The sequence below is a fragment of the Canis lupus genome, chromosome 6 (genome assembly GCF_048164855.1).
Source record: "Canis lupus baileyi chromosome 6, mCanLup2.hap1, whole genome shotgun sequence".
NCBI classification, from domain to species: domain Eukaryota; kingdom Metazoa; phylum Chordata; class Mammalia; order Carnivora; family Canidae; genus Canis; species Canis lupus.
The window spans coordinates 25,496,269-25,521,679 of NC_132843.1; the positions used below are offsets into that span (position 1 = coordinate 25,496,269).

The 25,411-nt window shown below is 35.0% G+C and overlaps 1 protein-coding gene across 15 annotated transcripts in view; it reads right to left on the reverse strand.

Moving 5' to 3' along the window:
* The window catches only part of NOL4 (nucleolar protein 4), a 521,978-nt gene that overhangs the window by 44,058 nt on the left and 452,509 nt on the right, over positions 1-25,411 (reverse strand). For all 15 annotated transcript variants that reach the window (XM_072829191.1, XM_072829192.1, XM_072829188.1 and 12 more), the window contains one exon: positions 9,907-10,087. In XM_072829191.1, the coding sequence (XP_072685292.1) occupies positions 9,907-10,087 (181 nt within the window). The remainder of the gene's footprint in view (positions 1-9,906; positions 10,088-25,411) is intronic.

Consider the following 25,411-nt stretch of genomic DNA (forward strand, 5'->3'; position numbering starts at 1 on the left):
TATACAAAGCCAGGCATATCACTATCAATGGGCTTTAGAATGGTAGTGAAACTTATGGCCAAGCTTCCTTAGACTCATAATAATAGGTTCTGATCCAAAGCATCTTGACAGCCAACAACCCTGAATATTTGTGAGGAGCAAAAAAGATAATGGATGTAAAGATTCAGGCAAACTAGAAATTGCCACACAAATGTTAGTTATTATGGGTCATTATTACTACAATTTGGTCTTGTTAAATTTCGGTCTGTATATCAGCCCAGTTTATATCAGAGTTGAAAAACAAATTGAAAAGTCTGCCCAATGGAGTTTGTGGAGAGGAAACATCAGTAGTTAACTTATGCATTATGCATATAATTTAGACTCAAGAGATCCAATGGATAACTGCAGCAAACCGCAATTGCCCTCTTTAGAAAGCTCAGTGTGAACTTCCTGATAGAAAGAAAGCTTTCCAAAGTCCCATGTAATTGGATGTGATAATAACGAGAGGATTGGCTGCTTGCTTGCTTCTCATTTCAGTTTGATAATTTGAATAAATTCTTTATACAAATTGTAACTGCTGTCATTTTGATAACACTCCAACTTGAAAATTTGGATTGTTGGGTGCAGACCCTTGCCAGCTCTAAACAAATGGAGGTTGGCTAACAAAGGATTTGAAGGGCACCCTTTCCTTGCTATGAAGTCTCCAACAGGGGCAAGTTTTTCCTATTGTTATTACCCTCAAAATTAATCAATTAGTAAAACTTCATGGAGTCTCCCTCTTTCACCCACAGAATCTCCAAATTCAGTTTTGTCTTTCTTCTTGCTTCTCATTCCTTTGCTTTATTTAAAATAAACCCTCACCCGTACCATCCAATATACATAAATAATTCAGTTTGCACCTTTTTAACTTCTTTAGCAAGTGTTCTATTTTTAAGAATTTATTATTCATTAAGCCAATATGGTTGAGCACTTATGTTTATTCACGGGATGCAATAGAGAGCAAGACAGAGTTTCTGCTTTCAAGGAGTACACGTCTATCTAGGGAAAATATTTGAAAACCTATGTCTTGATTCAATGAGACAAATGCTAGAATAGAAGCATAAGCAGGAGAATAATTGTTCTCCAAAAGGGTGGAAGGGTGGCAAGGTACAGTAAGGATTCCCCAAGGAAGTACTACTTCATCAGAATCTTAAAGGATTCTGATATTTACACAAGAAGAGAAAGAAAATGAAAAATTTTAAAAAGATTTTACCTATTTATTCATGAGAGAGACAGAGAGAGAGGGAGAGGGAGAGAGAGGGAGAGAGAGAGAGAGAGAGAGAGGCAGAGACACAGGCAGAGGGAGAAGCAGGCTCCATGCAGGGAGCCGACTTGGGACTCGATCCCGGGTCTCTAGGATCACATCCCGGGGCGAAGGCAGGGCCAAACTGCTAAGCCAACGGGGCTGCCCAAGGAGAGGAAGAAAATTTTATCTCATTTTGATCTGGAAGTTCCTTGAGGTCAGTGATTCTGCCTTTACTCAACTTTGTTTTTCTTTAAGTGCTTGCTCTGGACTGAATGTTCACCTTTCTTTCAAAATTCATATATTGAAACCTAATCTCCAGTGTAATGGTATGTGGAGGTAAGACCTTTGGAAGGTGGTTGGGTTCTAAGGGTGGGAGGAGTGCCTTTATCAGAGAGGCCCCACTCATCCTACTGTGTGGGGACATGGAGAAAAGGTGGTCCACTAGGAGCCAGGAAGTGGTTCTCACCAGATACTAAATCTGCCCAGCACTGGAACTTTGGACTCCATAGCGTCCAGAACTCTGAGAAATAAAGGTTTGTTGTTTAAGCTACTCAGTTTATAGTATTTTTGTTATAGCAGCAGCCCAAATAAATTACAAAAGAAATTAAGAAAGTGATTTGAAAATGAGAATCCAAAGTTCTTAAATCTTTGGACTCTTTAAGTCCAAATGCTGTTAAGGTAGCCTTCCTTTCTCATTCTTTTACCCTCATGCTCTTTTTGAATGTAGCACAATCTACAGGGTTCATATTCTTATTATGTTAGCCTAGAAGGTTTTACAAACATTGTATCTCCTTCAATCTTTGCCTTCCTATTTGGATAGCTAATCCACATCATGCTTCCCATTTAATAATTTAACTTCTAATTGTCTTCATCTGCTTTATAAATTCAGATGTGTAGCTAATTCACCTTTGCATCTTGAAAGTTGCTGCTCTGTTCAACACTTCTCAGAAGATCTCCACAAATCCTAAAATCAAGAATTCTCAAATTTAGAGTAACTGGAGTTGTCAGCCATCAGATTTGATGCTGGCATCTCATATAATGCTAATCTTCTGCTATGTCCTTTTTAGCTCTCAAGATTTATGTATATGTATATAGTTTCTTTCTCCACAGCTCCAAATCTGTTACAGGGAATGATTATTCTAATGTCTTAAAATTGAAGAAATAAGCTAAGGATAATACCATTTTTAAAAGTCAAAATATGTTAGGGGTTTCCAGAATTTATAAAGAAAGTCCCCAAATAAAGGAAATTGTGGACCTGAATCAAGCTTTCATTCTGTGCTTAAAACAAGCAAAAACTAAACACTATCAAAATAGCAGTAGCCATTACCAGTGTTACAGGTAGGATGTGCCTTTGGGGAAAAAAAAAATTATTTAGAGCTCCTTCACAACCTGAAATTAACCATTTGCCTTGCTACCATTACTATAGCTTATTTTTCAGACACAAGGTAGAAAAATTTTCCCTGGTTTAATCCTGAAGTTGTTATTTCCCAAGACTAGTCTTTTGCCTCTTTAAAAAAAATAAAACCAAACCCAAAAACTCCATTACACTTATCCCAAAAACAATGCTCAAAGAAAGCCATTCATTTTAAATTTGTTGCATACCACACTGGTTATTCTGCTACTCCTGTTTTTTTGCTACAGTACACAGTCTGAATTGTTCAAAGTTGTTCTTTACTGTGTCCTTAAGAGATCTTTATAGCAACACACAAAAACCAAAAGATGTATTAATCCAATAACCAAAAAAGTCAGCCTGTGTGACCTTGAGCAAGTCACCTTACTTTTCTGGCTTATTTTGTTATAGCCTTTTAAAAATAAAGAGGTTTCTATTGAATTATTTCTCAAATCCCCTTAGGCCTATCATCCGATGATAGGTTTTGGTGGGAGGGGTAACTTACAGACGAGGTAAACTTCATCATAGTACCATAGTACCTACATTTAAACTGCCAATTTATAAAACTTACTTTCTAACCACTTGTATGGTTAGAATCTGATAAAGGATCTATACTCGATTTCCAATGTGGCTTTTGAGTAGCATTGAGCAATAAAATTGAAGAGTGGATACCAATGTATTGTGATTACATATGTGTAAGAATGTGTTTAGGAGTGTGTAGTGTGTGTGTGTGTGCATGTGCTGTGGTTCATGCTTCAAAGAATGCTATGAAAATTATGACTATATTTAATCTAGACTTCAGGAATTCAAGATTCAAAAGATGAGCAATAAATGATGGATATGAGGGTGAAAAGGGCAAGTCCAAGAAAAGTTCAGGTGAGTGAACCTTGAGGCATAAAGTGGTAGGTAAGGTCATTTTCCAGGAACAAGGAGAGCTATAAAAGGGTTTTAGATGAAAAAAAAAAGGGGGGGAGGGGCTTAGATAATAAGTGATGTAATCAGATTTCTCTTTTCTTTAAACTTACTTTGGTTCCTATGTGGAGAATGAGTTGAAGGGCAAGAAAAAATTTTGGCACCCCACTTATTAATAATTCATAGCAAATTTTTTCCTTTAAATTCCTTCTCAATATTGACTCATCATTGGCAGCTGCTCCAACATTCTCTCCTCTCTCCTCAAAAAACTCAAACTATTCTCATTATCTTTCTTCTCACCAGTAACTATCTGCCTTTTTCATGAAAACACAGTGCTTCCTCCAATTTGCTTAACAAGTCAGAGGAGCAAAGTGGGGCATGAAATATGTATAGTCCCACAGGATCCTGTGATCAAAAGAGTCCCATGCCTTGTGTAATGCTCTGTTATCATCATCTTGATATTCTTACTTTTTAAATAAGAAGACCTATTTTTCATTTGGCATTGGGTTCCCAAAATTACACAGCCTTTTATGGAAAAATGACAAATTATTTTGGTAGTATTTGAGTAGAGGTGAGAAATACTCAATTTGTCCTATATTCTTTTTTTTTTTAAAGAAAACAACATTTTTTAAAAAATTTTTATTTATTTATGATAGTCACAGAGAGAGAGAGAGAGGCAGAGACATAGGCAGAGGGAGAAGAAGGCTCCATGCACCAGGAGCCCGATGTGGGATTCGATCCCGGGTCTCCAGGATCGCGCCCTGGGCCAAAGGCAGGCGCCAAACCGCTGCGCCACCCAGGGATCCCTGTCCTATATTCTTTTATGTGTCACTTCCACATCCAAAGTTTTGCCCTCTTGTCTTCATTTTCAGGACTACCACAATATTATAGAAATAACTAATATTAGGCAAGATAGATGTAAGAAGTTATAAAGAGGGATATTTCACAATGATAAAAGAGTCAATCCATCAATAAGATATAATGATATAAACAATAAATATGCCTAATGGTAAATTCTCAAATGAAACAAAACTATTAGAAATGAAGGCAAAGTAAACAGTTCAATAACAGTAGTTGGAGACTTCAATAACCTTTTTTCAATAATGGACATAAAACCTAGGCAGATGATCAATAAGAATATAGAATATTAGAACAACACTATAAACCAAGGAGACCTAATATGCATTTACAACCAGCCAAACAATCAACAGCAGGATACACATCTTTGTTAGGTACACATGTGACATTATCTAGGATAGATCACAAGCTGGATCATAAAACAAGCTTCAATTAACTTGAGAGGATTGAAATATATAACGTATGTATTCCAATCACAGTGGAATAAAATTAGAAATCATTAAATAAATTTGGGAAATTCACAAATAAGTGGTGATTAAACAACATATCCCTAAATAACTTGTGGGTCAAAGAAGAAATGACAAAGGTAATTAGAAAACACTTTAAAGTGAATGAAAACAAAAACACAATATACCAAAACCTTTGTAATGCAGATAAAGCAATGCTTAGAAGGAAATTTATAGCTGTAATTAGCTACATATGAAGAAAAAGCAGGCTTCAAATAAATGTCTTAACTTTCCAATTTATTTTCAACTGGAAACTATGGACAAACTGAACTTAGTATAAGCAAGATGAAGGAAATAATAAATATGGGAGTAAAAAATCAATGAAATAGAGGGTAGAAAAACACAGAAAATAAATGAAGCTAAAAGCGGGCACCCCTGGTGGCGCAGCGGTTTAGCGCCGCCTGCAGCCCGGGGTCTGATCCTGGAGACCCAGAATCGAGTCCCGCGTCGGGCTCCCTGCATGGAGCCCACTTCTCCCTCTGCCTGTGTCTCTGCCTCTCTCTCTCTCTCTCTCTCTCTCTGAATAAATAAATTTAAAAAAATGAAGCTAAAAGCTTTCTCTTTGAAATGACCAAGTAAATGATCAAGTAAATTGACAAGTCTTTAGCTAACGTCACCCAGAAGAGAGAGGAGAACTCAAATAACTAGAAGCGGAAATTATAGAGGGAGCAGAGCTTGTGAAAATAGGATTATAAAGGAATCCTATGAACTGTGTCAGTAAATTAGATAATTCAGTTGAAATGGACAAATTTCTGGAAATATATAAAACTACCTAAACTGACTCAAGAAGAAATAGACAATATAACAAGAGACTGGATTAGTGATCAAAACCCCTCAGAAAAACCCAGGCACAGGTATCATCGTTCCTGAATTCTACCAAACATTTAAAGAATACCACTACTTTACAAACTCTTCCAAAAATAGAAAAATATAGAACAATATTTTAAGGAAAACATTCCATCTGCAGTAGCATCACAAAAGGAAATAGCAATAAAAGAAGTGCAAGCTTGTACTGTAAATATTACAAGACAGTCAAGAAAATGTATTAAGGATTGATAACAAAAAAATATCTCATATTCAGTCTATTATTCCCTCAAAGTGTTAATCATAGAGTTACCATATGAATGAACCAGCAATTCCACTCCTAGGTATATTCTCAAAAGAATCATATACACAAATTTGTACACAAATGTTTATAGCATTATTCATAGAAACCTCAAAGTGAAAAAAATCCAAGTGTCCATTAACTGAATGGCTAAACAATATCTGACATAGCCACGGAATGGAACATTACTTGGCAATAAAAAAGAGTGAAGTACTGATTCATACCATAATATAGATGAACCTTTAAAACATCATGCTAAATGAAAGATGCTCAACATAAAAGACCACATATTGTATTATTCACTCATTGTATAAAATGTCCAGAATAGAAGGGTCTCTGGAGACAAAAGTAGATTAGTTCCTACCAGAGGCAATCACATACTTCAGTACTTTCTTGTTTGCACACATTGTTAGCTAAGTGGTTTACTTTACAATGTGGCTTCTGATGTCAGAAAGCCTGTGCTCAGATCCTGGCCTTTCCCTTTATTAAGGAGGGACCTTGAGAAAATCCTACTCAATGTCTCTGAGCCTCACAAAATGGGTTTCAATCATTCTAAGAAAAAAGGAAGTGGTGCCTAAGCATTATTTTTTTTTAAGTTGGGGCAAGTTCAATTTTATAAACTTCTTCCACAAAACTGCAAAACATATCTCAGAGGACTGTGTAAGGAATAAATGGAAATTACATGAAGCACCACAAGGACTCAGTAAGTGATTGGTATTGATGTTAAATACATTAATAAATGAATGACCACTTTAGTCTAAAAAAACAAAGTTTCTGTCAGTAAAATCTACAGTCAATACACTTTTCCTCAAAATGTTTTGATTTACCCCAAAGATACAGATGCAATGAAACGCCGGAACACCTGTACCCCAATGTTTATAGCAGCAATGTCCACAATAGCCAAACTGTGGAAGGAGCCTCGGTGTCCATCGAAAGATGAATGGATAAAGAAGATGTGGTTATGTATACAATGGAATATTACTCAGGCATTAGAAACAACAAATACCCACCATGTGCTTCAACGTGGATGGAACTGGAGGGTATTATGCTGAGTGAAGTAAGTCAATCAGAGAAGGACAAACATTGTATGGTCTCATTCATTTGGGGAATATAAATAATAGTGAAAGGGAAAAGAAGGTAAGGGAGAAGAAATGTGTGGGAAATATCAGAAAGGGAGATAGAACATAAAGACTCCTAACTCTGGGAAACGAACTAGGGGTGGTGGAAGGGGAGGAGGGCGGGGGGTGAGGGTGAATGGGTGATGGGCACTGAGGGGGGCACTTGACGGGATGAGCACTGGGTGTTATTCTGTATGTTGGTAAATTGAACACCAATAAAAAATAAATTTATTAAAAAATGTTTTGATTTGGTGGTTGAGTTCTAAACTATCAGTTCTTACCTCCCATGTCAAATATTTAAAAAGAATTGTTAGTTTCTAGCTTTATTGGCTAAGGAATGTTCAGCTTCTGTTTATGGGTTGTCCCTATTTAGTACTGAACTTTCTCGTTCCTGATGATTTGCTGTATGAATACAAATAAGACTTGGAAACAACTAAGAAGACTCATTGCCTTTGGAAAAATTGAAAAACACTTGAAACTTAGTTTCTTTTCAAAATAAGATAATTTCCTTTTTTCCCCCTTCCACTTGAAGCACCCCTCTTTTGAGTTGGAGGCAACTGATTCAAGTGCAAGCTCTGTGATCCTGTCCTTAGAGCACCTTTAATTTGAAAGCAGAACCAAAGAGCCCCAGCCTTCCAAGCAGAGTACCCCTGAACACACCCAGAGCATATTTCCAGTATTAGAAGGGTAAGTGATTTTCTAGAGTATATACTCCTTTGACATTAATAATGCAATTTCCTCCCAAATATGTCAAAAGCTCACAAAGCCTAATTCAAATATTCAAATTTAAATTGGTCTTTATTTTCAGGCACTTTTCAGTAGAAAATGAAACATTTTTTTTTAACAAATAATGAATTAAGTTCTCACTGATACTACCAATTCAAATACAAGATTATGGAGCTTTTGCTTGAACGTATTGCTTTTAAATTTATATCTACTTTGTCCCTGCTAAAAATTCCAACTTTCACTGTATCAACATAATTGTAAAATTGTTTTAAACCACATGCACAAACAGTCTCAAAATAATAATGTGATTACTGAAAATAGTTAAAGGTCTTATGATAGACTTGTATGCTATGGAGTCAAATTATGGTTTTTGAACTCATTTGGAAAAGTTCTGTGTGGAGGTTATGCCAACCACTCATTAAGCAGATAAAAATTCATCTGTATCATTTTTCTTTCAATATCAGGAATTCTTAAAGTCAGTTACATTTATAATTATGTATTTAAATTGTTCAAAGTTAAATTTATAAAACAAAATACAAAAACCAAGTATAATCACAGAATTCTGGCTTGTATTTCTTTCTCCATACTGTTCTCCCCCATTCCTGCCTCTATGCAAACTTTTTTTTAATTATATAAATCCTTCTTTAATGAATATTAGCATACTATAGGGGCTTTTCAGCATTTGGAGGTATAAAGAGATTCTTCATCACTTTTTATAGTTGCATGTTACTGTCTTGTTTGGATGTACTCAAAATGAATCAACTAACCATCAATTGATGGGACATTTTTATTTTGGACATTTTCATTGGTAATCCCTTTTTCTTGCATTTAAAAATAACACTACAATGGATAGCTTTGTGCATATGTCTTTTTGAGATAAATTCCTAACAAGAGATTCCTAAAGAGATTGCTGGACTGAATGGTAAATGCATATTTAACATTTCCAGATACTGCCAAATTCCATCCCAACTTTTGCACTGTACAAACTATGCATGAGAGTCCTCATTTCCCCCCACAGCCTTGTCAAAAGATTATTGTGTAAATATTTGGATTTTTGCTAATCTGCTTTTCTCTTATTAGGTGTGAGTGGGGTTAAGTAAATTTATCCATATTTAAGAGACATTTGCATTGCTTTCTTTGGGAATTGTGTTTTCATTTTCTAGCCTTATTCTTTTTATATATACTTTGGGGTATTTCTTTCAGAAGAACCTCATGTATTGGCTTATTAACCTTTTGTAGTATAGGTAGCTAATAATTTTCCCAGTTTGTCATTTATTTTTTACTTTGTATAAAATGTTTTCTGTCATAAAAAAGTGTGTGTATGTGTGTGTTTGTATATGAAATGGAACTCCCCCCTCCCCGGATTTTAAGTATACTTTAGGAAAACTTTTCCTACAATGCAGTTATAAGAAATTCATCCATATATTTTATTCCTTTTATATTACACATTTGGAACTCATTTTGGCACATAGACTCAAGAAATTCCTAAAACTTTATCAAGCATGAGCCAGTATGAGCTGCCTCCAGTAAACCCTTTACTGCTGGTGGAGCATGGAGAACCACGGGTGCACGGGTTGTTTATGTGGTGTCTCTGTTTGTATGTTCTTAGGTATATGACTAGTTGTGTTTCATAAAGTCAATAAAGTTCCTGGTGCCTCACATTTTCCAAATTAAAAACCTCTTTGAACATTGAGAAAATAGGTCATTATTCTTGACGAATAGTGCATTACAGCTTTGGGGGAAGGACGTATAACTATTTGGTTTAAAAAATTGTTATTTCTCTAGTTGAGAATTTTTGAGTACAGAACATCAAGTATTCAGTTGTATAATAGTGCTGCTACTTTTGGAAACAGCAAGACAATTGGGAAATATCCTTGGAGGGAGACAAATGTTATGTATTAAGCTGTCTTGTTTTTAGCAGATTGGTACTATTGCTTATCACAGTAAATTCATTTCTTCCTCTCAGATTTAGAGAATTTGCTATCCCCACATGGACAGAAAAAGCACAATAAATAGTAAAGACTCACCACTACTGGAAGCATCATTCAGATTGAGCAGGCCCCCGCCTAGCCCTCTGTAACTATGGTAACTGTAGGTCCCATTTCCGTTGATGTACAACACCTCCTGGGAGCCTGATACAGCTGAGGTGGAGTAAGTGGCCTGGGCTGGCTCTGGTTTACACTGTTTGTCAGCTGGAGCAGATTCGTCCTGCAAGGACAACAGCATTCCATTACTTGTCAGATCACAGTGCTATTTCACATTGACCAGGACTATCTCATTGTTATCTACATGTCTGCATTGAATATGGAAAAATAAAAAATCTGTGGTCAACATCATTAACTCAGCACATATACAGATTTTCAACAACTTGGCCAAAAACTAAAAAAAAATGGAGGGGCATCTGGATGGCTCAGTGGTTGAGCATCTGCCTTCAGCTCAAGTCGTGATCCTGGAGTCCTGGGATTTAGTCTCGCATCAGGCTCCTCACAGGGAGTCTTCTTCTCTCTTGGCCTATGTCTCTGCCTCTCTTTCTGTGTCTCTCATGAATAAATAAAAATCTCTTTAAAAAAAGAAAGGAAAGCAAGGTAACAACGTAAGACAAATTGGAGATAGAACAATTTGCAATTTCCAACTGAATTTAGAATTACATGAAAAGAGTTGTTCACAATAGCCTAGAGGTGAAAGCCACCTAAATGTCTACAGAAGGATGAACAGAGAAGGAAAATGTGGTATATAAATACAGTGGAATATTATTCAGCTTTAAGAAAAGAAGGAAATACTGTCATTCCACAGTATGGATGAACCCTGAGGACATAATGCTAAGTGAAATGAGTCAGTCCCCAAAAGACAAATTTTGCATGACTCTCCTCGAATGAGGTATATAAAGAGTCACACACATAGACCAGGATGTAGAATGGTGGCTATGAGGGGCTGGAAGAGGGGTAGGGTGGAGATAGGGAGTCGATCACTGGGTATATTTTCAGTTGTGCAGGATCAGGGCAGTGGCCTGGGAGTCTGTTGCACAACAACATGCATATGGTTGATGATCTTGTACCATACACTTGGAAATCATTGGAAGGGTAAATTTTATTAAAAATTAGAAAAAAAAACTAGGTAGGCTTTAAAAATACATGAAGAGAAATCACAGTTTGTTGAAAAAACATTTGCAAAGTTAACTTTCTTAAAATCCTTTTTTGCAGCCTGTGCCTGCCTGCCCTTCACCCCAGGCTCCCTTTCTCTACCTTGCTGCCTCTCTTTTTATTTTATGATTATAGCAAAACTGATTGTGTGCTGCTAACTCCACACTAGGCCCATCTTGTGCAGCATAGCAGCCTAACAAAACCCAAATAAACCCAGGCCTTTCAGCTTGTTTTTCCTTTCTTAAACTACACTAGTGTCTGCAAACTGTGCATCAAAACTGCTAACCATGTCAAGTTGTAGAGGACAATGAAATTAAGATTTGTGATAAATTGTATATGTCTTAAATAGTAAAACAGGTTGAATTTCTCTCCAGCTTTGAGTATATAAAGTCTAAAATGCATACAACATATATGACTTCACTTGCCTGCTGCATTCTTCATGTTTTTTTTTTTTATAAGAAAGAATTATAAACAGGTTCCTAGTGAATTCCTAGGAGTATCTTTGTCATAATCAGAAGTATTTTGCAACTTTTAAGGTTTAGGGTACATGTTTAGAGAAATAAGTAACTTTCAAATACATTTTTTAAATGGCACCAAGTACTAGAAAAAGAGGATACCTGGAATAAGTTTGCTCCTATGTACCCAGTGGTATTGTTATAGTCAGAAATATCCTAATCTTTCATGTAGTAAAAACATCACCAGTTATCAGAATGATACAGTATTGATTTTCTTCTTGTTCTTTTGATCTTATTTATTTGAGAGAGAGAGCGTGCACACGAGAAGGGGGGAGGGTCAGAAGGAGAAGCAGACTCCACTGAGCAGGGAGCCTGAATCAAGGTTCAATCCTGGGACTCCAGGATCATGACCTGAGCAGAAGGCAGACGCTTAACCAACTGAGCCACCCAAGCTCCTCTGATCTTTTTATCTCTAACTGATCTATTTGACTCTGACCATTACACTGAGACAAATTATCTGTGAGCATTTCATCATTTCATTTCTAGGTAGGAAAGATTTTGAAATTAATGGAAAAAATCCTTTGTGTAAACTAAACTGAAAATAAGAATTTTCTGAGCATTCACTTTAAAAACAAGCAACCAAACATAAACTGACTTAAATTGGGGTATGAACTGGAATATCTGATTATAATTCCCTCTTGCCATTTAAACCTTAGTAATCTCTGGAATAACACTTTCCTGGAGAAAGTGCACTAAAGAGGAAACTAAGATAGAATCAAATTTTGCCGGTATCACTGCTCTGCCATTTAGACTGTAAAGTCAGAAAATTCCAGACTTTTTTTTTTTTTTTTTGAAAGTAACTCTGCTAGTTGAAAGTATCCAAAGACAGTGGGTTTTAGAATGGAGATACTGGGCCTTCACCAAATTTACCCCTGGAAATAGAGACTTTTCCTAGAAACATACCAATATATGTGCATTTTTTTTCTGGTACTATGATGTAATGTTATACTACAGATAGTAAGAGATCTTAAATAATCTAAAATATTGAAGAGTATATTTCCAGGAATCTTTTGTTACTGAAAGTATGTACCATAATAAGTACATCTTAGGTAAATAATTATACTAATTATAGTGCTACTGTGAACAAGAATTGTTAATAAAGCAATATCAGTGTTACAGAAACATGGTTAACTATTACAATCTTAGAAACTGTTACCAATGGTCTTTTCAATGGCATGTTACAGTTCAGGGTAAATGGAAAATGGTCAAATCAATGATGACAGCACATCATTAGTGTCCAAAAGTCTTTTATAAAAGTGCAGTGAAGTGGTCTCCCATCTAGGAGTGCCAATCTCCTCCATGCCTGGAGACAGAGATTATCAATCATATATATATATATATATGTAGACAGATTGAAGGTATATATAGATAATTGAAGAATACAGTTTATGCATAAACTGGGCCTTCTTTGCTTTAGTCTACTTTCATCAAATTATCACATCTAAAGCGTATTTCCATAATAAAACCACTGGGTTGTGTAGTATTCTTTCTGTAAAGACCTGTAGCTTCTGAAACTCTGAAAGAAAGCAGAATGTTCTATACTTCAAAGCAATTCTGAGGTCTTTGGGAAGGGGCTGGCCTCACAATTCCACTGCTAGCATAACTTCCCAGTTGGTTGATTGAAAATAACTTGGGCAACATGATAGATTTTGAGTTTCTAGTTTGGCAGAATGGGTGGCTCTTCTGAACATCCCAGTCTATTTTTCTGTGTTTGGAAAATGACAATAAGATACACTCCTATTGGAGAGGCGTTTCTTAATGATGAGTAAAAAGGGAGAAGGCATTGTCTCCACAATATTTGCTCACTGATTCTTTGTGTGATAGAATGTATACTATTAAAGATGCTATTTTTAAAATTTGCCTTGGTCTTTCATTATTAACTGTTATTCCAAACCACAGTAACTGCATGGAGCAGAGAGATAATTAATTCCATTAATAATCAAAACAGGCCTTGTAGGGAGTCATTTGTGTTCAAACACAGATTTGCATTATTAATGCTCTTGGCAATCCACTATATGTTGAGAAAAAAAAAAACATATGAAAGTCCCAATAAAATCTGGTCTGGGTATCTTTTAGGCAAAAGTTTAATATAAAGTTAATTCATGTTTTTCTTTTGAATGATCAGTGTTATTGGTTTTGAAGAAGAATAGATTTTAATAACATAAAAAATAAATATCCCCTAGGGTCACATTTTATCCCTGTAAGCAACTTTTAATAATCATTAGTTCCCAAATTTCTCAAGGCTAACAGTCTGCCCCATGGGTTGCTCTGAAGATTATTTTTAAAAGAGGATAATATTAACATGTTACAAGATTGTGTATCTAGGCATTGAAATAAATTTTATTCATCAAAAATTAGACAAAATCTCATCCCAGCTTTTATGAGACATAGTTCAAGTTTTCTTTTAAAAAATTCCATAAAAATAAGATAGCATCAGTCATTTAATGACCACCAACAGTGCACTACAAGATCAAGTGTTGTTTTGATTCAGATTTCTTTGATTAAAATATATAACCAAAAATTAAAGATATACTCCTAAGTAACTTCTATAATGAGGCTCTGGCCTTATCAATAAATATAGCCTTGATGTATATGGGTAGGCATTTTATGTTTCAGAAAATATAGGCTTGTAATAGGATATGTGATGGATGTTATGGGTAAAGGGCAAGTTTGGGAATGATTTGAAGGAGTAGACACTGTCACAGTCTTTGAGAAGGCTGGTTTGTACTCTCCTATATGTTATCCTCAGAAACTGGACAGAGATGACCTTGAGTTTGTGGAGCTTGACCTGGTACTTGAGCCATGAGACTGAATTCCTGAGTGTGATGCCTAAGGAATCCTTAACTCAAGTACCTTAGACAGATACTTTTTCTATAAAAACGAAATTTGACTGATTCCACTCAAATTTTTTGAGAATAGATTTCAAAAAAAATTTGCTTGGGAAATGTTACATTGCCTTTATTATATTTCTCAAGAATTACACTTTTTCTTAGACTATTGCTTCTATGATCTATTAAGTATACTTTGTTTTCGTTAATTTTTCCCTATCTATAATTAGAAAACTCCAATAAAATTTACTGCTAGATTCAATAATCCAGATATCTTTCTTCTTTTTGCCTTGACCTTACATCATTAGAGCAACTGGAGTTTGCAAGGCATCGATATTGAGTTATATTTTTAGTTTATCATTGAGGTGTCAGGGAACTAGTGATCCATCTTTTTAAGGTGAAGAGACTTGCACAGACCTTAAAGAAGCTTCTCACTGCAGAATAGTAAACACACAGATAATTCATGTGTCCATTTGCTGAGCTTTCTAGAAGATAGTTACAGGATTTCTTCTATCTTTATGTGTTCTTTACAGTCTATATGACAGAAGCATTTTTACTTTAGTGACTGCTCAAAATATCTCCTTCGCTTTCTTAGTACAGATGTGAGGAAGCACAATTTATTTCACACGTAAACTACTGGAAAGGATCCTGCTTTCTAAAAGCTTCTCTTCTTCCATTTGATAGCAAGCATTCCAGAACTAAGTACATTGCTAAGAGTTTCCAGAGAAATTCATAAAAGCTCTGAGAGAGCCAAAGCTTCCATTGTAAACTGCTTAAACTGCGGAAAAAAAAAAAACAAAAAAAACAATCCGCACTTAAAGTAAATGTAACTTATTACTTGAGATGATAAGAAGTGATTGATGAGGCCATCAAAACACACACACACACACATACAGTAATATTCAGGGAATCATTTCTTTCTCTCAGTTAGGAATACTCTATACAGTCTCCTCCCCTTGTTGGCCATACAAATAATTAAGATAGACAACATAGAAGACCATTCTTTGCAAAGATGCTCCCAAACCCTCTAAGATAATAAGGTAAAACACCTTTGACCCAGTCCGAATAGCCTCGTGATAAGATGTGAAATAAAAGAGAAACCAAAACCACAGCAAGATAGCTGTTACCCAGAGTTTTATCAAACTCTCAGAACAACAGGTTATCACATTAACAAACTCTCTTTCTAGCATTATTTTACACACATATGCATGATTTTTATAAACAATAAAGTTTTGAGAACTATTGGCTTAAGTAAAAATACAAAGTACAGTCCCTGCCTCAGTAAATATGGATACGAGGTTGGCAAGAAGTAACCAAGTACATCGCAAAGTTGTCTCCTATAAAATTCTTCCTGATGGTCATAAAGTTTTATTATTAAAAATAAAAGTACAGATGTAGCATTTAAAAAGTTCAACTTTAAATGAAGCATGCCACCATTTAATTATTGGCCAAAAAAAATCGAATTTAAAAAATGTCATTTCCTATAGGTTTCTAACAATCAATTTTGAATTCCTTTGTTAATAGGACCAAAATGAAAATTTAAAGGTAATGTTCTTTTGAGGTTCTAAAATTGGATTGCAGATATGAATTTTTTTGCATATGATTTTATATGCATCTAACAGTATTTTGGGCCTCAGAAAAATCAATTTTAATAGAGTAATACCAAATTGGTATCTTTAACATTACATTTTAAAGTATTTTAGGGATAAAACATATTTTCCTAATCATATTTTTGTTTCTCTTGAGTTTTTAAAAAATATTTTTAAAGTCTAGGGGCACATGGATTGCTCAATTGGTTAGGTTAAGCATCTGCCTTTAACTCGGGTTATGATCTTAGGCTCCTGAAATCCACCCACCAGCAGCTATCCAGCTATCTGCTCAGTAGGGAGTCTGCTTCTTCCTCTCCCTCTGCCCATCCCGACACATGAGCAGACAGTGCATTCTCTCTTTCTCTCAAGTTAATAAAATATTTTGAAAAAATAAAAAGAATAAAGAATAAAAATCTACATTTGGGATACCTGGGTAGCTCAGTGGCTGAGTATCTGCCTTCGGCTCAGGTTGTGATCCCAGGGTCCTGGCTTAGAGTCCTGTACTGGTTCCCTGCAGGGAGCCTGCTTCTCCCTCTATCTTTGTTTCTGCCCCTCTCTCTCCTCTCTCTGTCTCTCATGAATAAATAAACAACATCTTTTTAAAAAATCTACATTTACAGCAATTCAAAACATCTTTAACACCATACCTTTATTTGTAATTTGGGTTCTACTGTTCAAACAGACTTTTATTTTTTCCTTAGTCCCCTTTCATATAATATTCTGTTTTGGTAAGATAGTTGCAATGCTCTACATGATGATTCCATGCCAGGCATGGTGTCAGATATGCATCACACCAAGATTGTTTTCTTCTCCTACACTGGCTTCTCTGAGTCAAACAACATCCAAGTCCTCACATGCCCATCTTGGAAATGACCCTTATTGGCATACATGTGAGAAACTCTCATTGACAATACAGAATTCAGAACCCCATAATCTCTCCTTTGGGTTAATATGGTAATCCTCTGGCCAGTGTTTTCCCCTTCACATTTGTCTACTCTTCTCAAATCTTTTTAAAATCATTTAAATCTTTTAAAACCATTTATCATGTTGAATTCTCTTTAAAAAGACTTTGGGATTTCTTTTTTTTTTTTTTTTTTTTTTTTTTTCTTGGAGAACAAAACCCAGAGCTCCTGGCATCCAAAGCTCTTCGGAGTTGGAGAACAATCTTGGCAGTCATATTTTCTGTCACTTCCTCTCACCACATTCCATACTCTGGTCATAACTTAAACTGGAAGAAAAAAATCTTAGCAGTCTAATATTCAGAGCCATCTGAATGCCCATAAGAGCATCGATATATAGAAAGTTTCTCATTTTTAATTTTTTCAGAGAATCGCCTCCTGGTTTCATTGATCTATTGTTTTAGTTTCTACAACATTTATTTCTGCTCTATTCTTTATTATTTCCTTATTTCTGCTGGTTTTAGGTTTTGTTTGCATATGTTATATCTGATGATGGTTTGTCATTTAATTTTTACTCTTGTTTCCAAAATTTTAAACATACATATCTAATATTGAATAACAAATTAAATTTTTTTCTTAGAAGATTTTTTTAAAGTTTCTTAAAAGTTTTTAAGTTTTTTTCTTTTTTTACTTTTGGTGTGAAGCCAAAAAGTGTTATAGATAAAGCAAGTTTAGATATGGCTTTCATCAAACTAAGAATAAAGATAGTATTTTCCTTTTTCACATCCTTACTAACCTAAAGTCCAGCATAACAAAATATTTTTCCTCCCTAAATACCTAATATAATTGCCAGCCACCCTTAAATGAAAGAAACAAATCCTATATATCTGAAATTCTTGTACCTCTTTTCCTGTATACAATTATCTTTATGGAAAAATGCAAGAAAAGCAAGTAGAGACTAAAAGATACTGCAGGAGAGAAAAAAGACCTCAATTGTGTGTAAATGTTCAATTCTCAGATTGCTAAAGACCCAAAGACCTTGGACCAAATACTCTACAGAAGATAGGAGTCCAAAAAGATTGTCAAGGCAATTATATTCTAACAATTAGAAATTTCCCTCAAGGCCAGGGCCTTAACATGATAGCTATGTCAGAATCTTTAGCTATAAAAATATTACAGCTCTAATAAAAATTCAGAATAAATATTATAGTTGCAACCAAAATTCAGAACAAATGTTTTCAGCATTAAATGAGGCAGTAAGAATTTTTTTTTTTTAGAGCACTTAACCATTAGCTACTATATAAGAATCGCATTACCACGATGATGTCAGAAGATTAAGGCTAACTATGGGCAAGGGCCACCAAGAGTGTGATGTTGGATAGCCTGAAGAGGTGCATTATTTTATCTACAATATAATCAAGTCTGTGATACATAAGGAGCTTCATAAAGGAATTTAATTAGTTATTGGCAGTTATCAATTCTAGTCTAATATTTATTTTATCTTGTCCACATATAATATTATTGGCTAATGCTAAAATAAACTAAGAGCTATCAATGCTGTTGTGACTAACATTTTAGTTCAAATTAAATAAAAATGCATGCTACTTCAAAAGATACGTTAAGAGAAGGAAACTTTCTTTTCATTTCTGTGGACATCAGTTTTCGTAAGTAAAAGATTAAGCTACAATTTATGTTAAAACTGTGGTTAGATTCCTCATCACAAATGGCTACATAAGTATAAGTCAACAAAACTCAGGTTGAGTACTTTAAAAGGGACCCCTCAGATACTATTTATTTATCCCAGATGTCAGTCACCCAAAATTTTCTCAGTACGATCCATGGAGTTTTCATCACTGGCTTAAAAAAATTAGACTTTACTGGAAAATAGGGATTTGAAAATACAAGTTAAAAAAAAAAAACTGGCCATAGCACACAATTTTCATCTTTTCACATTTCTTTTTGAGTAAATAGAGAAACTTGACTAATGGTGCTATTTCAACACTGATGTTGGGAGGTAATCATAGATGATTTCAAAATTAGAAAGAGGTGTGTCAGCATGGTTGCATGAGCAGAATGAAGAACAATCCCTTCTTAAGGTCACTCTACATAATAGATTCCTTCATAGCTACTTTTGATGAACATTATGTTCGATCATAGAGTAAACATAATTCCATCTGAATTGTGTATCTTGAAGGAGCCACATAATTGAGATGTTACTTCCTACATGTTGGAATAAAAGCTTACAGGTTATTACAAGTTAATTTAATCTGGATGTAAAAATTACCCATCCATTTTGGTATTTCAAGTATATTAATTATGAAATAGTCAACTAAAGTAATTAGAAAAGCCATCAAAATGGTGATGCCAGAGTCATTGAGTCATAATGCTTTTATATTAATGTGAAATTAACTTTTAAAAGGAACATGCATGAGACAACATGAAATGAACTGAAAATAATCTAGTGATGAATTTAATACACATCGTTTAAGCCCGACTATATACAGGTATGTGTATACATAAACAAAATACTATATTTTTTGTTAATGTTTCTTTCCTGAATAGTTATGTTTCTCTTACTTAGTTACTTAGTTACGTGAAGAGTCCTGATCTACCATGTTGGCTGTGGGTATAGGGTATATAGAAGAAAAGAAATGACACTATTAGTGTATTTTTTACAATTTTATTCCCATCTATGATGAAAAACTAATTTGTTGTTCAAGAAGTCATTAATTTTTAGAAGTTCACTAATTTCTCAAAAATACACACAATTAACCCCTTTAATATTCTTGGACACTTCATGTATTTGGGGTAGTAGTATTATCTTCCTTAAGATAGTGTGTTCTGTTATACGGCTCCATAATAAACTTTGATAATAACAGTATAGCTAAGCTTCTCTTTTCCATTTTGCTTCTCTTTGAGTCAGCTTTCTATGCAGAATTTTCCTTCAAGAGTTAAACTGTGTTTATGACTTCATCTATCCCTTCTACACCAAAGACCTATAAATCTCAATCTGTAATTAAGAGCTTTTCCCAAGTCTACATTTTCAACCACCTACTGGACAAAAATATCTGCATACTCCACAGGTGCTTCCCAATCAGTATGTCAAAATTGTACATTTTCCTCCTCCACACTCACTTCTCTAGCCATAATTTTCTCTGCCTCCTGAACTCTTGATTTCAATTAATGATACCTCCATCTAGTCTCCTGAGCTAGAGACTTATGCCATATTGTACAGGCCCCCTTCTGATTACCTTATATGTACATATAACCCAGGATGAAATCATATGATTATTTAAACAATGTTCTATAGAATGTCTTATTTATTAGGCTACACATCCAGCTATGTACTGGGGATATATCATCAGATAAAACAGACAGGATCCCTGCCCTCAAGGAAACCTACAGAGGTATGGGAGGAGGGAGAAAATAGGCAAGGGGAAGAAATGAAAAATGTAAGATATAGTAAGTTCCAATATTGATAACCATTAATAATGAAAGAAAATAGGGTGATGTAAAAGAATAATTAGAGATGAGAGTTCAAGAAGGAAGGCCTTTCTGAGAAAAGTATTTATGTCCATAAGCTAAAAATGATAGAAAAGAGTCAGTCATATGAACATACTGAGCAAGTGTGTGTGAATGTTGTACAGAAATCCATTCTATATCTGATATGAAACATTCTTCATATCCAAAGATCTCTATGATTCCCAAGATTTTGTCTTATTATGTGAAATAAGTAGTCACATATCTTAGACTAGAATTTACCTTACAGCAAAACATTTGAACAATGCATATTTTTGCTACTGAACTGAATATTCTCACCCTCACTTTAGACGCACTCTTTAAGACTATTCCCTGGGAGTAGAATCACTATGAAGTTAGTTAGCTCCCTTGCTCTCTGGCTGCTAGGATTTGGTCAATGGGAAGCCCTGGTAGGATTCAGAGTTGAGAGATGAGAGTGCATGAGGTTTTCTTCCCCAGCAGCCTTTCCTGCCCTGCCATGCTCTGGACTGTGTTTAGCCTCTGCTGAACCTGGATCCTATCAGCCAGCCCCTCTCCAGAGGGGGTTTCAGTTCCTATCTGGTTCTGCTAACCTTTCATTGCTCCTCCAGGCTTCTCTCACTTGCTAGTTCAGGATGCTTTACCTTCTCTTCTGGATTTCCTTAGGCCACCCCACACTTAGGTAAATAATCTCATTGTTAAACAATATTCAATTACTCTTTTGAATATGCTCTATTTCCCTTGCTGGGTCCCAGAAAGACACAGTAGTGTTCACTATTAAGCCAACCATTGGGGCAACCCCGGTGTCTCTGCAGTTTGGCACCTGCCTTTGGCCCAGGGTATAATCCTGAAGACCTGGGATCGAGTCCCACATCTGGCTCCCTGCATGGAGCCTGCTTCTCCTCTGCCTGTGTCTCTGCCTCTCTCTCTGTCTCTCATGAATAAATAAAATCTTAAAAAAAGAAAGAAAGAAAGAAAGAAAGAAAGAAAGAAAGAAAGAAAGAAAGAAAGAAAGCCAACCGCTGAACAGTAAATATGAACACTGAATATACTTTCTTATCTAAATTTTTATTCCTTTGGTATTAAATTATTTAATTTAAATTATTTTTCTTTGCTGTTATATTCCAAGCCACCATTTCTAATTGGCTAGTATTCTAAGCCACTAATAGTAATTTCCCTCAAATTTTCTTTTTTTTTTAATTTTTATTTATTTATGATAGTCACACAGAGAGAGAGAGAGAGAGGCAGAGACACAGGCAGAGGGAGAAGCAGGCTCCATGCACCGAGAGCCCGATGTGGGATTCGATCCCGGGTCTCCAGGATCGCGCCCTGGACCAAAGGCAGGCGCCAAACCGCTGCGCCACCCAGGGATCCCCTCCCTCAAATTTTCTAACACAAATATAAAACCCTTTGGAACATTTCCATATCAAATCCATCCATTGTCTCATCAGTTCCATATTTCTCCTGGATACCTCTCTCCCAGAACTCTATCTTCTTACTCTAATCTGGAAAGATTCTTCTCCAAGGACTCTTCCATAGCATCATTCCAGATATTCTTCCAAATTCCCCCCCTATTCTATTTTGGGTCACCTCTTAGATTCAGTGACTTCTTCCTTGGTTTACATTCTTGTTTCAGTGAATATTTTCCAATAACTTTTCAAGAAAGACTATTAGAAGATATATACCAGAAAATTATTTTAAATTATTTTTACCCTTATATTCAATTAACAATTTTCCTGGATATAGAACTGTCTTTAGAATTTTGCATATTTTACTCCTATATATTTTAGTGTTGAGAACAGTTTTTGCTGGGTGATGTCCTTTGGCTTTCTAATTTTTTATATGTGACTTTTTTTCCTCCCTCCTTGAGTATTTAAGATTTTCTTTTCATCTTGTGTGCTCTGAAAATTTCATGGTAATGTTATTGATTCAGATCTTTGTTTGCATTTACTGTCCTGATAACTTTATGGGCTTTCATTCTGGCAACGCAGTTAGTTACTTAGTTCTGAAAGTTTTTTTTTTTTTTTTTATAATTCTTTCGTATTTTCTTTCTCTTGACTCTAATTAGCCAGATGTTGGCCTTCCTAGATTGATCATCCTTTTAAAAAAACTTTCTCTTTAATTTTCCATTCTGTGCCTAATTTTTTAAAGTTTCTGCATAATTTCCAAAATGATCTTCCAATCCTTAGAACAATTTTGACTAGTATATATATATTTTTTTCATATTAAAAGTTTGATTTTGCTTATTGTTCTTTTTCATGTATTTATCTCTTATTTCAAGGAAAAAAACTTTTAAAAAAACTGAGGAAATGTTTTGCTTCAACTATTTCTTCTATTCTTTGCTGTGCTTCTGAAATTGGAGCGCCAGGATTCATAGTTTTATTCCTCTCTGGATCCTCAGCTTTTGAGAAAAGATTTCTAGTTTTCAGAATGGAGGAAATTATTAGGTTATCTCCATTCTTGGAGCTAAAATGTGAAAAGGCCTGTAGCAGAGATATAGAGCCTTCAGTCTGAAGAATTTCTCATGTCCATTTTCAGGATACTGTTCCTGCTTTTATACCTGGCTTATCTGGGTTTAGTGACATTTGCCTTTATTTCTCTACAGGATAAACCTCTTATCTTCCTTCTCAGAGGAAGAGATTCCCCTAGAAATACAGAACTGGGGAGGGAATCCAGGATCTAATAATTGTACATATCTATTGAGCCATTTCTATTTTCATATTCATGCTTTTCCACTTTCTGTAGTACCTGGTGCCCTTACTTCTTAGACTTTCATTGTTTACTGGGATTGAATGGCTTCTTCTTGGTATCTCCTTATCAACATTTGCATGTCACATTTTCATTTTACTTTCCTGAATCCTCCTCATTCTGTACCTCCTTGTAGGACTAATGTCTTTATATTCACTTACAATTATTTTAGTGTGGTTTTGGAAGGAAGCAGAGATAAAGGCAAGGATTTACTTTGCCATGTTAAAAGACATGTACGCTTTCAAACTTTAATATATTTAAGATTACAGGTAGGAACACTTCAGGATATAATGCAATATGTGTAGGATTTGGATAGTTACCTTAAGTATATCTTTTAATCTCAGATTCTTGTCATTTGAAATGGTTTTAATACATAGATGGTAAACTATCTGAAAGTTTTGTTCAGTAGAAAGGAAAAGTTAAAATACGTGAACAGAAAGATCACACTGTTTTCTGTCATAAAGGCAATATAAGTCATTAAAGTTGACAATTTAAATATTTTAAAACTGGGTAAATGTGGTAAGAAACAACTCATGCTAAACTTACCTCATTTTCTTTGTGGAAAATACTTAAAAATGCAGATCATGGTGATTTTCAAGACACAGAACAAAGCATATGACAAAATAAAGCAGAGTGTGCTAAAAAGAGAGCACCATGAGGGTAGTTCAATCTAATAGAATGATCACATCCAAGGACAGATGAATGGATTAGAGCAGCTAGAAAGGTTTTAAGAAGGCATGCCACAGAGTTTTGCTCTAAACCTGTGCCATTCAATGTTTAAATTGAGACATCAGTGTATTGATAGAATACTGAACAACTTGAGTGATAACAAGAAACAGGATGCAAGCTGTGAAAGCAGAGTAGTAAACAATATGCAGTCAACAGCAGCAGGCTTTGAACAACATCATTACAGGTGGATATTTTATATGATGAACTCAACAGGGCTGAAAATATAGCTTTAAAATTACATCCAAAACATTACCTATACAGACAAAGTGGGGAAGAAATTTTTCACCTCTGAAAAGTGTACAGTTATAAGTACCTTAAACCATTTGTGAAAATATTTATTGAGGGCTCACACTGTGCAAGGCACTGCAGTTGTAATGGGTGATACAGAATGAATGATTGCTTCCTGTGAACTTACACATTAGCAGGGGACACAGGTAACACAAGTTCTAACAGGCAATTAGAATTATTCATTATAATTGACATAACAAAAGAGAACAATTAACATTAGAATACATATAATAGAGGTCCTAAAGTATAGATGAATGAGACAAAAATTATCTAATGCCACGGTAAGTGCAGTGACAAGAGCATATAAATCCTGGAACGTTGGGACACTTGGGTGGCTCTATGGTTGAGCATCTGTCTTTGGCTCAAGTCATGATCCCAGGTTTCTGGTATTGAGTCCCTGTATGGAGCCTGCTTTTCCCTCTGCCTATGTCTCTGCCTCTCCCTCTGTGTCTCTCATGAACAAATACATTAAAAAATCTTCAAAAAAATCCTAGAATTTTGAGCTGCCTCTATTTAATAATTCCTTGAATAAAGAATGACACTAAAAAGAGAGAGCGCTAAATATATTACCGGGTAATACTTATTGAGCATTTACTATATGCCAGGAACTGTGGTAATTGTTATATTATCTTAACTGGAGATGCTTAATTAGAGGAGACAAAGAGTAATATTCATTTGTTCATTCACCAGGGAATGATCTTCATCAGGTTTAAGCTGTCACATACTGCTGGGAACTCTTTGGCAGGTGGCAGAAAAGTGGTATCCAAAGCAGATCTTACCCACTCGGCGTTCCACAGTGTATATGTATATGTTGTTAGACAATTAAGACACAAAAGGCAAAAAAGAAATAAGGCCAGCTATATCATTTTAATACTCCATGCTTATTTATTTTAATATCAAACAATGTGATGATAGAATTGAGAAATTTTTCAAATAAAAATATTCTATTTTCATCTGTTTACTTAGTAAACAATATTTACTCTGATGAACACTAAATATTAAGATTTTTTTTTTTGGTTTGCTTCATCCTATCCATATTTTTAGGTATATCTTTATATGTTTAGAGGCAAAATTCAAACTTGTTTTTTTTTTAACCTTTTAAAATTTGTAACTGCCCTAAATGATAGCTTCAAGGACAAACAGCATTCAATTATTAAGGAAGGGGTGTTTTAATTCTATAATAGCCTTTAAAATACAATTAAGCAAAGTAAAAAAATAATGGAACCGCACAAGGCTACTTCATCATAAATTCAGCATTATCTTCACTTCAAAATTTCCGTTTGATGGGATTTGCTGTT